This window comes from Argopecten irradians, chromosome 10 (assembly GCF_041381155.1).
Source record: "Argopecten irradians isolate NY chromosome 10, Ai_NY, whole genome shotgun sequence".
Lineage (NCBI taxonomy): Eukaryota > Metazoa > Mollusca > Bivalvia > Pectinida > Pectinidae > Argopecten > Argopecten irradians.
This window is the reverse complement of record NC_091143.1, coordinates 3,544,782-3,563,438: the sequence shown is the minus strand read 5'-3', so window position 1 is coordinate 3,563,438 and position 18,657 is coordinate 3,544,782. Positions and strand designations below refer to the sequence as shown.

General features: G+C 40.6%; 1 protein-coding gene across 7 annotated transcripts; it reads right to left on the bottom strand.

Annotated features, from left to right (window-relative positions):
* LOC138332923 (galectin-4-like) lies at positions 1–17,544 on the bottom strand. 7 transcript variants are annotated; one of them, XM_069280953.1, is made up of 9 exons: positions 17,405–17,544; positions 13,722–13,784; positions 13,477–13,508; positions 2,300–2,507; positions 1,705–1,860; positions 1,456–1,548; positions 1,102–1,190; positions 680–896; positions 1–395 (listed from the first exon to the last, which is right to left on the bottom strand). In XM_069280953.1, exons 1-9 carry the CDS (start codon positions 17,426–17,428, stop codon positions 279–281), a joined length of 999 nt encoding a protein of 332 aa, XP_069137054.1. In that variant the 5' UTR covers positions 17,429–17,544; the 3' UTR covers positions 1–278. The 7 variants fall into 7 exon arrangements, with proteins under 7 accessions (XP_069137054.1, XP_069137055.1, XP_069137056.1 ...); XM_069280954.1 differs by lacking the exon at positions 13,477–13,508 and adding an exon at positions 13,270–13,301; XM_069280955.1 differs by lacking the exon at positions 13,477–13,508 and adding an exon at positions 3,738–3,769.
* Positions 17,545–18,657: the final 1,113 nt, after the last annotated feature.

Here is an 18,657-nt window from a genome sequence, read left to right as displayed (position 1 = left end):
TTAATATGTAAAGAAACCTTTATTGAATCAAAATCAACAATAACGTATTTGTGGTTTCCAACGATGATAAATGTAAAATGTTTACAAAATTATTGCACTTTTAAAAATTAAGAAATTTAAAATCAAAACGAAATCACTTCCAACTAATCGTGAATTTTGAATCATGGATATATAACAAGCACCTAAACTTTCGATTTACTGTTACAACCATTCGATCTGTATTAATCATCCATTGACGAGTTGAAGCTCATAGGTATGTCGACAAAAGATGGAATTGTTCACTGGAAGCGCACCTGTGTGATTCTGATATCACCGGATGCATTCAGGGTATTGATACGGTTCAAAGGTCGTAGGCGATGGTGGAACTCAGCAAAGTGTTGGTTGTTTACGGCAATCTGTATCAAATAAATAAGTTATAACATCAAAAGCATTTTTAAGTTAAAATTGAATTTTGAATTGATTCATTTAATGTGTCATTTTGGTATATGATGTGGAATTTTCAATAAAAAGGCCAAAATATACCAAAACAAAACGAAAACAGAAAACAATGATATTGATATTGCCAACGCATGATACAGATACAGTAATTGCCTGATATTTTTAAGTTCCATTTTGTAATCCAAAATAATAAGACGTCAACATTAATGACAGTTTTTCATATTTAGTACTCAGATCTTACCTTGAATTTGCCCTGCTCGGCAAGTATCATGATATCGAAGTTAGCGTTAGGTTGGAAGGGGAAGTAAGGCACCTGTCTTTCCTCTGATCCCCAGCCACCACTGATACAGGCGTTCCTGATCACCTGCTGACTATCTCCAGGTAACTGCATTCTAACGTCAAAGTGTAGAGCGATATCCTCCCCGGTCATAGGCCCGCACTGAAGGTTAATGGTGAACCTGTACACAGATATCAAACACGGCAGTTTTAACTGTTCTAATGGACAATCACACCTGGACTATATTTATCACGTTATAAATTATCGCCCAACAACTTGAAGTAGTTTACAAAGTGTTTTATAATGAGTTTTGATTGATTTGTGGATAGAACTGAGTAACGATTTTCTAGGAAAATAAAAAATATGGAACGTTTTTGTAGTATTACCTCTGGCACACACTATGAGGAACTCCACTTAAGCACACCATTTTTCCTGGAGTCATTCCGCCCGGTATGGATGTCGTTAAAGGCACGGGCTTCAATAGAATAGTAAGTATCGCTTAAATGATTATCAAATTCCGTAATTTGTAACTTTTTTAAAAAAACCTCTTGTAATGGTTGCCGTGTTAATAGTGAATAAAGTATATAAATGAAACGGCGATATTTCGGTAAATTGGACTACAGCCCATATATACTGCTTATGCAGTTGAATATATTGGCAAGCCTTAAATGTAAAGGACAGAAACTTACTTATTTTGAAATGAAGGCGTTTATCTAAGAAATTTATAAAACGAAACTTACAGGATTATACATAGGTTGTCCTGGTGGCATCATGCTGCCTGGTGGCGAAAACGAAGCGCCTGCTGGAGGGAAGCCTGGCTGAGGGAATCCACCCTAAAAGAAAACAAAAACTAAACAACACAAATTTATAGATCATAGCAAGAAACAGAATCCTTTCTGGATGAAATCTCTGGTTTGTGGTTATCCAACGAACAATGAAACAGTACGTTAATCAGTTACGTATTCAGTCCTCGTGTTTACATTTCTTACCCCGTGGTGTCCATGGTGATGTCCATGACCTCCGTGACCTTTGCCCCCAAAGCTGACACTAGTTATTCCAACTCCTCCATCAATATGGAGTGTGTTGATATGGTGCATCGGGATACGGTGGTTAAAGTCACAAAAATGTCGACCGTTCACATTTATCTGCAAAACATATAAAATGCAAATATTAACTTTCCAAAAAGCAAAATGAGCTACCATACACTATGATTAACTAGTAAGTAGTTTTAATTGACAGTCTATTTATTTCCATGGAAAATCTACCCACTCTTGTTGCTAAAGCAGCCGGTTCTAAATGCTACCACTATGGATAACAGTCTTATGTTTCTGTTATATACAGAATTTTATGTTATGTCATGTGTTTTTGAGGAATCGTCATAAATACTTATAAAACATCGTTATGTAAGAACAAAACATAATGATTTGTTAATCAGTAATTGTCGTCAAGGGCAGATACTTTGCATAACATAAAAATAAATAAATTCTTCTGTCAGGTATTGATTATTTGATATCGTAAGAGTGTATTTTCGTTTATTTTTGTTTACTATTATACGTGAATTAAGTTTGTTGTATAATAATCTACCTTAATATGGTTATGTTTTATGTGGATGGCTAAGTTGAATGGTACCCCACGCTGGAAGGGGTTGCCTCCATGCCTCTCCTCACTGCCCCATGATCCGTGCTGACACGTGTTCCGTACCACACAACTCTCGTTAAACCGGACGTTAAAATGGAGAGCGGTGTTCACTGTAGGATCTAAGCTCGCTCCACATTTCAGGTTCACTGTGAACCTGAGAGAAAATCAAAGCTGTTACGCTATGGGTACATTAGAAATATACCCACGTTTAACTTTTAAATGTTGATATATGTAAATTTACATTGATATTGATATAATTAAAGTTCAATTATTTGTTGTGTAATATATGTATAGTAAGTATATAATGATATAATATATATATAAACATGATTGTTCGATGAAATTGCATGTGACATTTGCTCCTTTTACATCATGGTCTACTGTTTTCATGATTGATGCACATGATTTCCCACATTTTCGCTTCAATTGGTAATATTTTGCATCCCTATAAAGGTTAAACAATATTGGTTAGGAGGTTTGGGGGTGCATGTGGGACCCTCCTAGCCCAAGGCCTAATCGTTTAGTGTTGATCAGAAAGGACTAAAAGAAAACAAGTAGCAAAGGTAAGTATGATGTTGCATAAGACAAGCTCAAATTCTTTATCACTATCTTTGAGACCACTGCGACCACATGACCTTAGTTAGCATAGCATCCTACTACATCTATACCATCACCTCCGTTTGTATAACTTACATATGTTGGTCATGATGAGGATGGGGTGTGCCCTGGATGTTGATGGTAGTGCCATCATGTATAACTTACATATGTTGGTGACGATGAGGATGGGATGTGCCCTGGATGTTGATGGTAGTGCCATCATGTATAACTTACATATGTTGGTGACGATGAGGATGGGGTGTACCCTGGATGTTGATGGTAGTGCCATCATGTATAACTTACATATGTTGGTGATGATGAGGATGGGGCGTGCCCTGGATGTTGATGGTAGTGCCATCATGTATAACTTACATATGTTGGTCATGATGAGGATGGGGTGTGCCCTGGATGTTGATGGTAGTGCCATCATGTATAACTTACATATGTTGGTGACGATGAGGATGGGGTGTGCCCTGAATGTTGATGGTAGTGTCCATCATGTATAACTTACATATGTTGGTGATGATGAGGATGGGGTGTGCCCTGGATGTTGATGGTAGTGCCATCATGTATAACTTACATATGTTGGTGATGATGAGGATGGGGTGTGCCCTGGATGTTGATGGTAGTGCCATCATGTATAACTTACATATGTTGGTGACGATGAGGATGGGGTGTGCCCTGAATGTTGATGGTAGTGCCATCATGTATAACTTACATATGTTGGTGATGATGAGGATGGGGTGTGCCCTGGATGTTGATGGTAGTGCCATCATGTATAACTTACATATGTTGGTGATGATGAGGATGGGGTGTACCCTGAATGTTGATGGTAGTGCCATCATGTATAACTTACATATGTTGGTGACGATGAGGATGGGGTGTGCCCTGGATGTTGATGGTAGTGCCATCATGTATAACTTACATATGTTGGTGACGATGAGGATGGGGTGAGCCCTGGATGTTGATGGTAGTGCCATCATGTATAACTTACATATGTTGGTGACGATGAGGATGGGATGTGCCCTGGATGTTGATGGTAGTGCCATCATGTATAACTTACATATGTTGGTGATGATGAGGATGGGGTGTGCCCATGGATGTTGATGGTAGTGCCATCATGTATAACTTACATATTTGGTGATGATGAGGATGGGGTGTGCCCTGGATGTTGATGGTAGTGCCATCATGTATAACTTACATATGTTGGTGATGATGAGGATGGGGTGTGCCCTGGATGTTGATGGTAGTGCCATCATGTATAACTTACATATGTTGGTGATGATGAGGATGGGGTGTGCCCTGGATGTTGATGGTAGTGCCATCATGTATAACTTACATATGTTGGTGATGATGAGGATGGGGTGTGCCCTGGATGTTGATGGTAGTGCCATCATGTATAACTTACATATGTTGGTGATGATGAGGATGGGGTGTGCCCTGGATGTTGATGGTAGTGCCATCATGTATAACTTACATATGTTGGTGATGATGAGGATGGGGTGTGCCCTGGATGTTGATGGTAGTGCCATCATGTATAACTTACATATGTTGGTGATGATGAGGATGGGGTGTGCCCTGGATGTTGATGGTAGTGCCATCATGTATAACTTACATATGTTGGTGATGATGAGGATGGGGTGTGCCCTGGATGTTGATGGTAGTGCCATCATGTATAACTTACATATGTTGGTGATGATGAGGATGGGGTGTGCCCTGGATGTTGATGGTAGTGCCATCATGTATAACTTACATATGTTGGTGATGATGAGGATGGGGTGTGCCCTGGATGTTGATGGTAGTGCCATCATGTATAACTTACATATGTTGGTGATGATGAGGATGGGGTGTGCCCTGGATGTTGATGGTAGTGCCATCATGTATAACTTACATATGTTGGTGATGATGAGGATGGGGTGTGCCCTGGATGTTGATGGTAGTGCCATCATGTATAACTTACATATGTTGGTGATGATGAGGATGGGGTGTGCCCTGGATGTTGATGGTAGTGCCATCATGTATAACTTACATATGTTGGTGATGATGAGGATGGGTGTGTGCCCTGGATGTTGATGGTAGTGCCATCATGTATAACTTACATATGTTGGTGATGATGAGGATGGGGTGTGCCCTGGATGTTGATGGTAGTGCCATCATGTATAACTTACATATGTTGGTGAGATGAGGTGGGTGGCCTGATGTTGATGTAGTGCCATCATGTATAACTTACATATGTTGGTGATGATGAGGATGGGGTGTGCCCTGGATGTTGATGGTAGTGCCATCATGTATAACTTACATATGTTGGTGATGATGAGGATGGGGTGTGCCCTGGATGTTGATGGTAGTGCCATCATGTATAACTTACATATGTTGGTGATGATGAGGATGGGGTGTGCCCTGGATGTTGATGGTAGTGCCATCATGTATAACTTACATATGTTGGTGATGATGAGGATGGGGTGATGGTGTTGATGGTAGTGCCATCATGTATAACTTACATATGTTGGTGATGATGAGGATGGGGTGTGCCCTGGATGTTGATGGTAGTGCCATCATGTATAACTTACATATGTTGGTGATGATGAGGATGGGGTGTGCCCTGGATGTTGATGGTAGTGCCATCATGTATAACTTACATATGTTGGTGATGATGAGGATGGGGTGTGCCCTGGATGTTGATGGTAGTGCCATCATGTATAACTTACATATGTTGGTGATGATGAGGATGGGGTGTGCCCTGGATGTTGATGGTAGTGCCATCATGTATAACTTACATATGTTGGTGACGATGAGGATGGGGTGTGCCCTGGATGTTGATGGTAGTGCCATCATGTATAACTTACATATGTTGGTGATGATGAGGATGGGGTGTGCCCTGGATGTTGATGGTAGTGCCATCATGTATAACTTACATATGTTGGTGATGATGAGGATGGGGTGTGCCCTGGATGTTGATGGTAGTGCCATCATGTATAACTTACATATGTTGGTGATGATGAGGATGGGGTGTGCCCTGGATGTTGATGGTAGTGCCATCATGTATAACTTACATATGTTGGTCATGATGAGGATGGGGTGTACCCTGGATGTTGATGGTAGTGCCATCATGTATAACTTACATATGTTGGTCATGATGAGGATGGGGTGTGCCCTGGATGTTGATGGTAGTGCCATCATGTATAACTTACATATGGTTGGTGATGATGAGGATGGGGTGTGCCCTGGATGTTGATGGTAGTGCCATCATGTATAACTTACATATGTTGGTGATGATGAGGATGGGGTGTGCCCTGGATGTTGATGGTAGTGCCATCATGTATAACTTACATATGTTGGTGATGATGAGGATGGGGTGTGCCCTGGATGTTGATGGTAGTGCCATCATGTATAACTTACATATGTTGGTGATGATGAGGATGGGGTGTGCCCTGGATGTTGATGGTAGTGCCATCATGTATAACTTACATATGTTGGTGATGATGAGGATGGGGTGTGCCCTGGATGTTGATGGTAGTGCCATCATGTATAACTTACATATGTTGGTGATGATGAGGATGGGGTGTGCCCTGGATGTTGATGGTAGTGCCATCATGTATAACTTACATATGTTGGTGATGATGAGGATGGGGTGTGCCCTGGATGTTGATGGTAGTGCCATCATGTATAACTTACATATGTTGGTGATGATGAGGATGGGGTGTGCCCTGGATGTTGATGGTAGTGCCATCATGTATAACTTACATATGTTGGTGATGATGAGGATGGGGTGTGCCCTGGATGTTGATGGTAGTGCCATCATGTATAACTTACATATGTTGGTGATGATGAGGATGGGGTGTGCCCTGGATGTTGATGGTAGTGCCATCATGTATAACTTACATATGTTGGTGATGATGAGGATGGGGTGTGCCCTGGATGTTGATGGTAGTGCCATCATGTATAACTTACATATGTTGGTGATGATGAGGATGGGGTGTGCCCTGGATGTTGATGGTAGTGCCATCATGTATAACTTACATATGTTGGTGATGATGAGGATGGGGTGTGCCCTGGATGTTGATGGTAGTGCCATCATGTATAACTTACATATGTTGGTGACGATGAGGATGGGGTGTGCCCTGGATGTTGATGGTAGTGCCATCATGTATAACTTACATATGTTGGTGATGATGAGGATGGGGTGTGCCCTGGATGTTGATGGTAGTGCCATCATGTATAACTTACATATGTTGGTGATGATGAGGATGGGGTGTGCCCTGGATGTTGATGGTAGTGCCATCATGTATAACTTACATATGTTGGTGATGATGAGGATGGGGTGTGCCCTGGATGTTGATGGTAGTGCCATCATGTATAACTTACATATGTTGGTGATGATGAGGATGGGGTGTGCCCTGGATGTTGATGGTAGTGCCATCATGTATAACTTACATATGTTGGTGATGATGAGGATGGGGTGTGCCCTGGATGTTGATGGTAGTGCCATCATGTATAACTTACATATGTTGGTGATGATGAGGATGGGGTGTGCCCTGGATGTTGATGGTAGTGCCATCATGTATAACTTACATATGTTGGTGATGATGAGGATGGGGTGTGCCCTGGATGTTGATGGTAGTGCCATCATGTATAACTTACATATGTTGGTGATGATGAGGATGGGGTGTGCCCTGGATGTTGATGGTAGTGCCATCATGTATAACTTACATATGTTGGTGATGATGAGGATGGGGTGTGCCCTGGATGTTGATGGTAGTGCCATCATGTATAACTTACATATGGTTGGTGATGATGTGAGGATGGGGTGTGCCCTGGATGTTGATGGTAGTGCCATCATGTATAACTTACATATGTTGGTGATGATGAGGATGGGGTGTGCCCTGGATGTTGATGGTAGTGCCATCATGTATAACTTACATATGTTGGTGATGATGAGGATGGGGTGTGCCCTGGATGTTGATGGTAGTGCCATCATGTATAACTTACATATGTTGGTGATGATGAGGATGGGTGTGCCCTGGATGTTGATGGTAGTGCCATCATGTATAACTTACATATGTTGGTGATGATGAGGATGGGGTGTGCCCTGGATGTTGATGGTAGTGCCATCATGTATAACTTACATATGTTGGTGATGATGAGGATGGGGTGTGCCCTGGATGTTGATGGTAGTGCCATCATGTATAACTTACATATGTTGGTGATGATGAGGATGGGGTGTGCCCTGGATGTTGATGGTAGTGCCATCATGTATAACTTACATATGTTGGTGATGATGAGGATGGGGTGTGCCCTGGATGTTGATGGTAGTGCCATCATGTATAACTTACATATGTTGGTGATGATGAGGATGGGGTGTGCCCTGGATGTTGATGGTAGTGCCATCATGTATAACTTACATATGTTGGTGATGATGAGGATGGGGTGTGCCCTGGATGTTGATGGTAGTGCCATCATGTATAACTTACATATGTTGGTGATGATGAGGATGGGGTGTGCCCTGGATGTTGATGGTAGTGCCATCATGTATAACTTACATATGTTGGTGATGATGAGGTTGGGTGTGCCCTGGATGTTGATGGTAGTGCCATCATGTATAACTTACATATGTTGGTGATGATGAGGATGGGGTGTGCCCTGGATGTTGATGGTAGTGCCATCATGTATAACTTACATATGTTGGTGATGATGAGGATGGGGTGTGCCCTGGATGTTGATGGTAGTGCCATCATGTATAACTTACATATGTTGGTGATGATGAGGATGGGGTGTGCCCTGGATGTTGATGGTAGTGCCATCATGTATAACTTACATATGTTGGTGATGATGAGGATGGGGTGTGCCCTGGATGTTGATGGTAGTGCCATCATGTATAACTTACATATGTTGGTGATGATGAGGATGGGGTGTGCCCTGGATGTTGATGGTAGTGCCATCATGTATAACTTACATATGTTGGTGATGATGAGGAGGATGGGGTGTGCCCTGGATGTTGATGGTAGTGCCATCATGTATAACTTACATATGTTGGTGATGATGAGGATGGGGTGTGCCCTGGATGTTGATGGTAGTGCCATCATGTATAACTTACATATGTTGGTGATGATGAGGATGGGGTGTGCCCTGGATGTTGATGGTAGTGCCATCATGTATAACTTACATATGTTTGGTGATGATGAGGATGGGGTGTGCCCTGGATGTTGATGGTAGTGCCATCATGTATAACTTACATATGTTGGTGATGATGAGGATGGGGTGTGCCCTGGATGTTGATGGTAGTGCCATCATGTATAACTTACATATGTTGGTGATGATGAGGATGGGGTGTGCCCTGGATGTTGATGGTAGTGCCATCATGTATAACTTACATATGTTGGTGATGATGAGGATGGGGTGTGCCCTGGATGTTGATGGTAGTGCCATCATGTATAACTTACATATGTTGGTGATGATGAGGATGGGGTGTGCCCTGGATGTTGATGGTAGTGCCATCATGTATAACTTACATATGTTGGTGATGATGAGGATGGGGTGTGCCCTGGATGTTGATGGTAGTGCCATCATGTATAACTTACATATGTTGGTGATGATGAGGATGGGGTGTGCCCTGGATGTTGATGGTAGTGCCATCATGTATAACTTACATATGTTGGTGATGATGAGGATGGGGTGTGCCCTGGATGTTGATGGTAGTGCCATCATGTATAACTTACATATGTTGGTGATGATGAGGATGGGGTGTGCCCTGGATGTTGATGGTAGTGCCATCATGTATAACTTACATATGTTGGTGATGATGAGGATGGGGTGTGCCCTGGATGTTGATGGTAGTGCCATCATGTATAACTTACATATGTTGGTGATGATGAGGATGGGGTGTGCCCTGGATGTTGATGGTAGTGCCATCATGTATAACTTACATATGTTGGTGATGATGAGGATGGGGTGTGCCCTGGATGTTGATGGTAGTGCCATCATGTATAACTTACATATGTTGGTGATGATGAGGATGTGTGCCCTGGATGTTGATGGTAGTGCCATCATGTATAACTTACATATGTTGGTGATGATGAGGATGGGGTGTGCCCTGGATGTTGATGGTAGTGCCATCATGTATAACTTACATATGTTGGTGATGATGAGGATGGGGTGTGCCCTGGATGTTGATGGTAGTGCCATCATGTATAACTTACATATGTTGGTGATGATGAGGATGGGGTGTGCCCTGGATGTTGATGGTAGTGCCATCATGTATAACTTACATATGTTGGTGATGATGAGGATGGGGGTGTGCCCTGGATGTTGATGGTAGTGCCATCATGTATAACTTACATATGTTGGTGATGATGAGGATGGGGTGTGCCCTGGATGTTGATGGTAGTGCCATCATGTATAACTTACATATGTTGGTGATGATGAGGATGGGGTGTGCCCTGGATGTTGATGGTAGTGCCATCATGTATAACTTACATATGTTGGTGATGATGAGGATGGGGTGTGCCCTGGATGTTGATGGTAGTGCCATCATGTATAACTTACATATGTTGGTGATGATGAGGATGGGGTGTGCCCTGGATGTTGATGGTAGTGCCATCATGTATAACTTACATATGTTGGTGATGATGAGGATGGGGTGTGCCCTGGATGTTGATGGTAGTGCCATCATGTATAACTTACATATGTTGGTGATGATGATGGATTGGGTGTGCCCTGATGTTGATGGTAGTGGGCCATCATGTATAACTTACATATGTTGGTGATGATGAGGATGGGGTGTGCCCTGGATGTTGATGGTAGTGCCATCATGTATAACTTACATATGTTGGTGATGATGAGGATGGGGTGTGCCCTGGATGTTGATGGTAGTGCCATCATGTATAACTTACATATGTTGGTGATGATGAGGATGGGGTGTGCCCTGGATGTTGATGGTAGTGCCATCATGTATAACTTACATATGTTGGTGATGATGAGGATGGGGTGTGCCCTGGATGTTGATGGTAGTGCCATCATGTATAACTTACATATGTTGGTGATGATGAGGATGGGGTGTGCCCTGGATGTTGATGGTAGTGCCATCATGTATAACTTACATATGTTGGTGATGATGAGGATGGGGTGTGCCCTGGATGTTGATGGTAGTGCCATCATGTATAACTTACATATGTTGGTGATGATGAGGATGGGGTGTGCCCTGGATGTTGATGGTAGTGCCATCATGTATAACTTACATATGTTGGTGATGATGAGGATGGGGTGTGCCTGGATGTTGAGTAGTCCATGTATGTTGGTGATGATGAGGATGGGGTGTGCCCTGGATGTTGATGGTAGTGCCATCATGTATAACTTACATATGTTGGTGATGATGAGGATGGGGTGTGCCCTGGATGTTGATGGTAGTGCCATCATGTATAACTTACATATGTTGGTGATGATGAGGATGGGGTGTGCCCTGGATGTTGATGGTAGTGCCATCATGTATAACTTACATATGTTGGTGATGATGAGGATGGGGTGTGCCCTGGATGTTGATGGTGCCATCATGTATAACTTACATATGTGCCATCATGTATAACATGTATAATACATATGTTGGTGATGATGAGGATGGGGTGTGCCCTGGATGTTGATGGTAGTGCCATCATGTATAACTTACATATGTTGGTGATGATGAGGATGGGGTGTGCCCTGGATGTTGATGGTAGTGCCATCATGTATAACTTACATATGTTGGTGATGATGAGGATGGGGTGTGCCCTGGATGTTGATGGTAGTGCCATCATGTATAACTTACATATGTTGGTGATGATGTGAGGATGGGGTGTGCCTGGATGTTGATGTAGTGCCATCATGTATAACTTACATATGTTGGTGAGATGAGGATGGGGTGTGCCCTGGATGTTGATGGTAGTGCCATCATGTATAACTTACATATGTTGGTGATGATGAGGATGGGGTGTGGGTGTGCCTGGATGTTGATGGTAGTGCCATCATGTATAACTTACATATGTTGGTGATGATGAGGATGGGGTGTGCCCTGGATGTTGATGGTAGTGCCATCATGTATAACTTACATATGTTGGTGATGATGAGGATGGGGTGTGCCCTGGATGTTGATGGTAGTGCCATCATGTATAACTTACATATGTTGGTGATGATGAGGATGGGGTGTGCCCTGGATGTTGATGGTAGTGCCATCATGTATAACTTACATATGTTGGTGATGATGAGGATGGGGTGTGCCCTGGATGTTGATGGTAGTGCCATCATGTATAACTTACATATGTTGGTGATGATGAGGATGGGGTGTGCCCTGGATGTTGATGGTAGTGCCATCATGTATAACTTACATATGTTGGTGATGATGAGGATGGGGTGTGCCCTGGATGTTGATGGTAGTGCCATCATGTATAACTTACATATGTTGGTGATGATGAGGATGGGGTGTGCCCTGGATGTTGATGGTAGTGCCATCATGTATAACTTACATATGTTGGTGATGATGAGGATGGGGTGTGCCCTGGATGTTGATGGTAGTGCCATCATGTATAACTTACATATGTTGGTGATGATGAGGATGGGGTGTGCCCTGGATGTTGATGGTAGTGCCATCATGTATAACTTACATATGTTGGTGATGATGAGGATGGGGTGTGCCCTGGATGTTGATGGTAGTGCCATCATGTATAACTTACATATGTTGGTGATGATGAGGATGGGGTGTGCCCTGGATGTTGATGGTAGTGCCATCATGTATAACTTACATATGTTGGTGATGATGAGGATGGGGTGTGCCCTGGATGTTGATGGTAGTGCCATCATGTATAACTTACATATGTTGGTGATGATGAGGATGGGGTGTGCCCTGGATGTTGATGGTAGTGCCATCATGTATAACTTACATATGTTGGTGATGATGAGGATGGGGTGTGCCCTGGATGTTGATGGTAGTGCCATCATGTATAACTTACATATGTTGGTGATGATGAGGATGGGGTGTGCCCTGGATGTTGATGGTAGTGCCATCATGTATAACTTACATATGTTGGTGATGATGAGGATGGGGTGTGCCCTGGATGTTGATGGTAGTGCCATCATGTATAACTTACATATGTTGGTGATGATGAGGATGGGGTGTGCCCTGGATGTTGATGGTAGTGCCATCATGTATAACTTACATATGTTGGTGATGATGAGGATGGGGTGTGCCCTGGATGTTGATGGTAGTGCCATCATGTATAACTTACATATGTTGGTGATGATGAGGATGGGGTGTGCCCTGGATGTTGATGGTAGTGCCATCATGTATAACTTACATATGTTGGTGATGATGAGGATGGGGTGTACCCTGGATGTTGATGGTAGTGCCATCATGTATAACTTACATATGTTGGTGATGATGAGGATGGGGTGTGCCCTGGATGTTGATGGTAGTGCCATCATGTATAACTTACATATGTTGGTGATGATGAGGATGGGGTGTGCCCTGGATGTTGATGGTAGTGCCATCATGTATAACTTACATATGTTGGTGATGATGAGGATGGGGTGTACCCTGGATGTTGATGGTAGTGCCATCATGTATAACTTACATATGTTGGTGATGATGAGGATGGGGTGTCCCTGGATGTTGATGGTAGTGCCATCATGTATAACTTACATATGTTGGTGATGATGAGGATGGGGTGTGCCCTGGATGTTGATGGTAGTGCCATCATGTAAACTTTAGTTGTGACTACATGTTGGTGATGATGAGGATGGGGTGTGCCTGGATGTTGATGGTAGTGCCATCATGAATACCGCCTGGTATTCCTCCTATGTATGGCAATTGCTGCAAGGTAAGAAAAGGAAATGTAATTTCGAAAACAAAGTCGAAAGTGTCGACATAAGAGGTATCCTGTACAATACTCACGCATACGGTACATGTGAAATTTTATTGATTGGCTCTTTTAGAATTCATCAATGCAAAAACAAATCCTTTAATTTCAAGAATACTTTATTCTTGGATTTTGTCAATACTTATTATCGTGAACGTATCTTTCATTGACCAGGTAAAGACTTATTATCGTGAACGTATCTTTCATTGACCAGGTAAAGACTTATTATCGTGAACGTATCTTTCATTGACCAGGTAAAGACTTATTATCGTGAACGTATCTTTCATTGACCAGGTAAAGACTTATTATCGTGAACGTATCTTTCATTGACCAGGTAAAGACTTATTATCGTGAACGTATCTTTCATTGACCAGGTAAAGACTTATTATCGTGAACGTATCTTTCATTGACCAGGTAAAGACTTATTATCGTGAACGTATCTTTCATTGACCAGGTAAAGACTTATTATCGTGAACGTATCTTTCATTGACCAGGTAAAGACTTATTATCGTGAACGTATCTTTCATTGACCAGGTAAAGACTTATTATCGTGAACGTATCTTTCATTGACCAGGTAAAGACTTATTATCGTGAACGTATCTTTCATTGACCAGGTAAAGACTTATTATCGTGAACGTATCTTTCAATGACCAGGTAAAGACTTATTATCGTGAACGTATCTTTCATTGACCAGGTAAAGACTTATTATCGTGAACGTATCTTTCATTGACCAGGTAAAGACTTATTATCGTGAACGTATCTTTCAATGACCAGGTAAAGACTTATTATCGTGAACGTATCTTTCATTGACCAGGTAAAGACTTATTATCGTGAACGTATCTTTCATTGACCAGGTAAAGACTTATTATCGTGAACGTATCTTTCATTGACCAGGTAAAGACTTATTATCGTGAACGTATCTTTCATTGACCAGGTAAAGACTTATTATCGTGAACGTATCTTTCAATGACCAGGTAAAGACTTATTATCGTGAACGTATCTTTCATTGACCAGGTAAAGACTTATTATCGTGAACGTATCTTTCATTGACCAGGTAAAGACTTATTATCGTGAACGTATCTTTCAATGACCAGGTAAAGACTTATTATCGTGAACGTATCTTTCATTGACCAGGTAAAGACTTATTATCGTGAACGTATCTTTCATTGACCAGGTAAAGACTTATTATCGTGAACGTATCTTTCAATGACCAGGTAAAGACTTATTATCGTGAACGTATCTTTCATTGACCAGGTAAAGACTTATTATCGTGAACGTATCTTTCATTGACCAGGTAAAGACTTATTATCGTGAACGTATCTTTCATTGACCAGGTAAAGACTTATTATCGTGAACGTATCTTTCATTGACCAGGTAAAGACTTATTATCGTGAACGTATCTTTCATTGACCAGGTAAAGACTTATTATCGTGAACGTATCTTTCATTGACCAGGTAAAGACTTATTATCGTGAACGTATCTTTCATTGACCAGGTAAAGACTTATTATCGTGAACGTATCTTTCATTGACCAGGTAAAGACTTATTATCGTGAACGTATCTTTCATTGACCAGGTAAAGACTTATTATCGTGAACGTATCTTTCATTGACCAGGTAAAGGCGGACCTTTTATGATATTGTTATTACATACCAACCCATTTAAATAGGGTAAATATTGTATCATCAACATCATAAAAGATGAACGATGATGTTTTAAAAAGAAAACTGATAAATTTATTCCCACAATAATTTAATTCCTGAATCAAGGTCGCGTTCAAAATGCAATATGTATTTAAACTATAAACATTTAAATATATCAAAGGTATAAGGAAGTAAGGGAGGGGGATTTAGTTTAACAAAGCTCAGGGAAGAAAAGGCAGTGACTTGGCAAACATTAGACAAGGAAATATCAGCAAGACGATTCAAATGTAACCTATGAATTAGGTTTAATATGCATTAATACTAGTATCCTTAAAGATAACCAGTTGAACTGGATTTAGAACTTATCTCATACTTTGTACAAAACAAACAGATAATACCAAAAACCCAGCAAATTAAAACAGCTTGCACTTATATAAAGAGTGTTTTATATAGTAATGCTTGACAATTTACATACTGATATATCTTATCCAGATTTGTATAACTGTCCCAACACTAGGATATCTACCGTATATAAGATGCTTTAGTATAATATGCGTCACACCTATTGATTTTTACTAAGTAACTACATTTAAATAGCAGCATATACAGCTTCACACATGACATTGAGAACATTCACTTTACAGCTCTTTAAGTTTTTATTTGACAATGTATCAAACATCTGATTGAAGATAAAACGGATACAATATAAATATGATAAAACAGGTATTAAAATTCCATTTCATTCGTTCAGATTTAAAGTCAAGTAGGGATTTCTACAAAGCTTCGGTCTAAACTTGACATTTTTATCTTAAGATATAAATATATTGTCTCCAGATAAGTTGTTTTATATACTATGTACTATTTTACTCACCGGGTTATATACCGTCCCGGCCATCCTGTGTCTTAAGATATAAATGTATTGTCTCCAGATAAGTTGTTTTATATACTATGTACTATTTTACTCACCGGGTTATATACCGTCCCGGCCATCCTGTGTCTTAAGATATAAATGTATTGTCTCCAGATAAGTTGTTTTATATACTATACACTATTTTTCTTTCATACCTACACGTGTAATACTGACTGGTCTAGGGCAATACACTCATGTCGCCTGAGGCTGTATTGCATGGCTACCCATGCAATAAAGCCTCGTGACGTCACGGCGTCAACAAAATCTCTATTTCCTCGGTAAAATTTTAACATTTTTTTCACAGAATTGACTGGTTTTACTATAAAAGATGCAAGCAACGGAATTTGTGTTGAAAATATAACGTAATTTTTCATGTATGGAAATTGACTTCAAGCCGTGGATTTCTTCGAATTTATTTCAAAATGGCGGCATATTTTAGTTGTAAAATTGCAATAAAACGTCGTGGTATGAAAGAAAAATACTCTTTCATAAGTGGATATGAAGGATAGGGATATCCTACCCTCGGGATCACAAAATGTTGCAAAACCCTCGGCAAGCCTCGGGTTTTACTACATTTTGTGACCCTCGGGTAGAATATCCCTATCCTTCATATCCACATATGAAAGAGTCTTATATTACTCACCGGGTTATATACCGTCCCGGCCATCCTGTGTCTTAAGATATAAATATATTGTCTCCAGATAAGTTGTTTTATATACTATATACTATTTTACTCACCGGGTTATATACCGTCCCGGCCATCCTGTGTCTTAAGATATAAATATATTGTCTCCAGATAAGTTGTTTTATATACTATGTACTATTTTACTCACCGGGTTATATACCGTCCCGGCCATCCTGTGTCTTAAGATATAAATATATTGTCTCCAGATAAGTTGTTTTATATACTATGTACTATTTTACTCACCGGGTTATATACCGTCCCGGCCATCCTGTGTCTTAAGATATAAATGTATTGTCTCCAGATAAGTTGTTTTATATACTATGTACTATTTTACTCACCGGGTTATATACCGTCCCGGCCATCCTGTGTAAACGCTTCTCCTTCTCTCCTCACCCGACTTATATTTAGGTGACAATCCGCCCACTGACGAGTTATCCCGTGATTCCCTCTGATCAATGGTCACGCGACAAAGGTGGCGCTAGTGTCGAGTCAAGTATTGACAAACGAGAGGCACGGTCATCCCGATACTTAGCCTATCGTTGTTTAGTGTGTGAATATAGATATACAGTTACATACACTTACATGTATATACAAATATTTATTATTATAAACTATTTACCTAATAAGCTTTTTATGGAGAATGTAGATATTGAGATATAAAGTGAATATAGCTCAGTAATCACAAAGGTTACAAGAGATACACGGAATATTTTACTTTCAAATAGGTCCTTATCTGGTAATGAACTAACCTTATAGAAAACCCTCATTTCTACTAATTGGTAAAATGATATGTCGATATGGGGAGAGACAACCATGCTGTTGGATGTTTTCTTCTCAAACGTCTGATTGTAGCTATATGGAAATTCCTATAACTAGAAGCAACAATAATAATGTATGTAAAGGTAAGATTTGTAGAATATTAAATTTTGGTATACAATTGACAGATGATAAAATGTATACCTTTTGACATAAATTGTAATAATGTAGTTTCATGTACTGTCATGTGTTACTGTGATATGTAATGTACACGAAGCAGATATTACACCTGTATACATATATATATCACCACAGCCAGGACTTCACTCACGGTAAAATATCCCGTGTGTATGATATCCCTACCTGCTGACTCCGCCACACAAGTTCAGACATTGTTTGTTTACATTAGCCTGATAAACACAGATAGCCTAAGTGTACTCATATTTTATCATAAACCCCGTTTTATCTTTAATACATCTAAAGACATGTTTCAGGGTTAGGTGAGGTAACAATTATATAGGTTTCCAATATAATATTGTCCAAATTTCCTGTGACCTTTGCACATCTTTAGACAATGTGTCTGATCAATGCTTACACATAATACGTATTTACATGCGCATTGTCCTGAACTGAGTAAAACTGTTTTTGATGCATTGATTATTCCGTTATCTTTGATCTCGACCAGAGTTTCCATAACCAGCGATCAAATTTGGTGTTAGATCCACTTTAGTATTAAAACCTTGTTATCCTGAGCTCGAAGTGTTTGTTTGTCCAATCTGTAGTGTGGTTTACTAAACTCAAACATTCTGGTAGCTTTCATTGTTTTCCTGGTTGC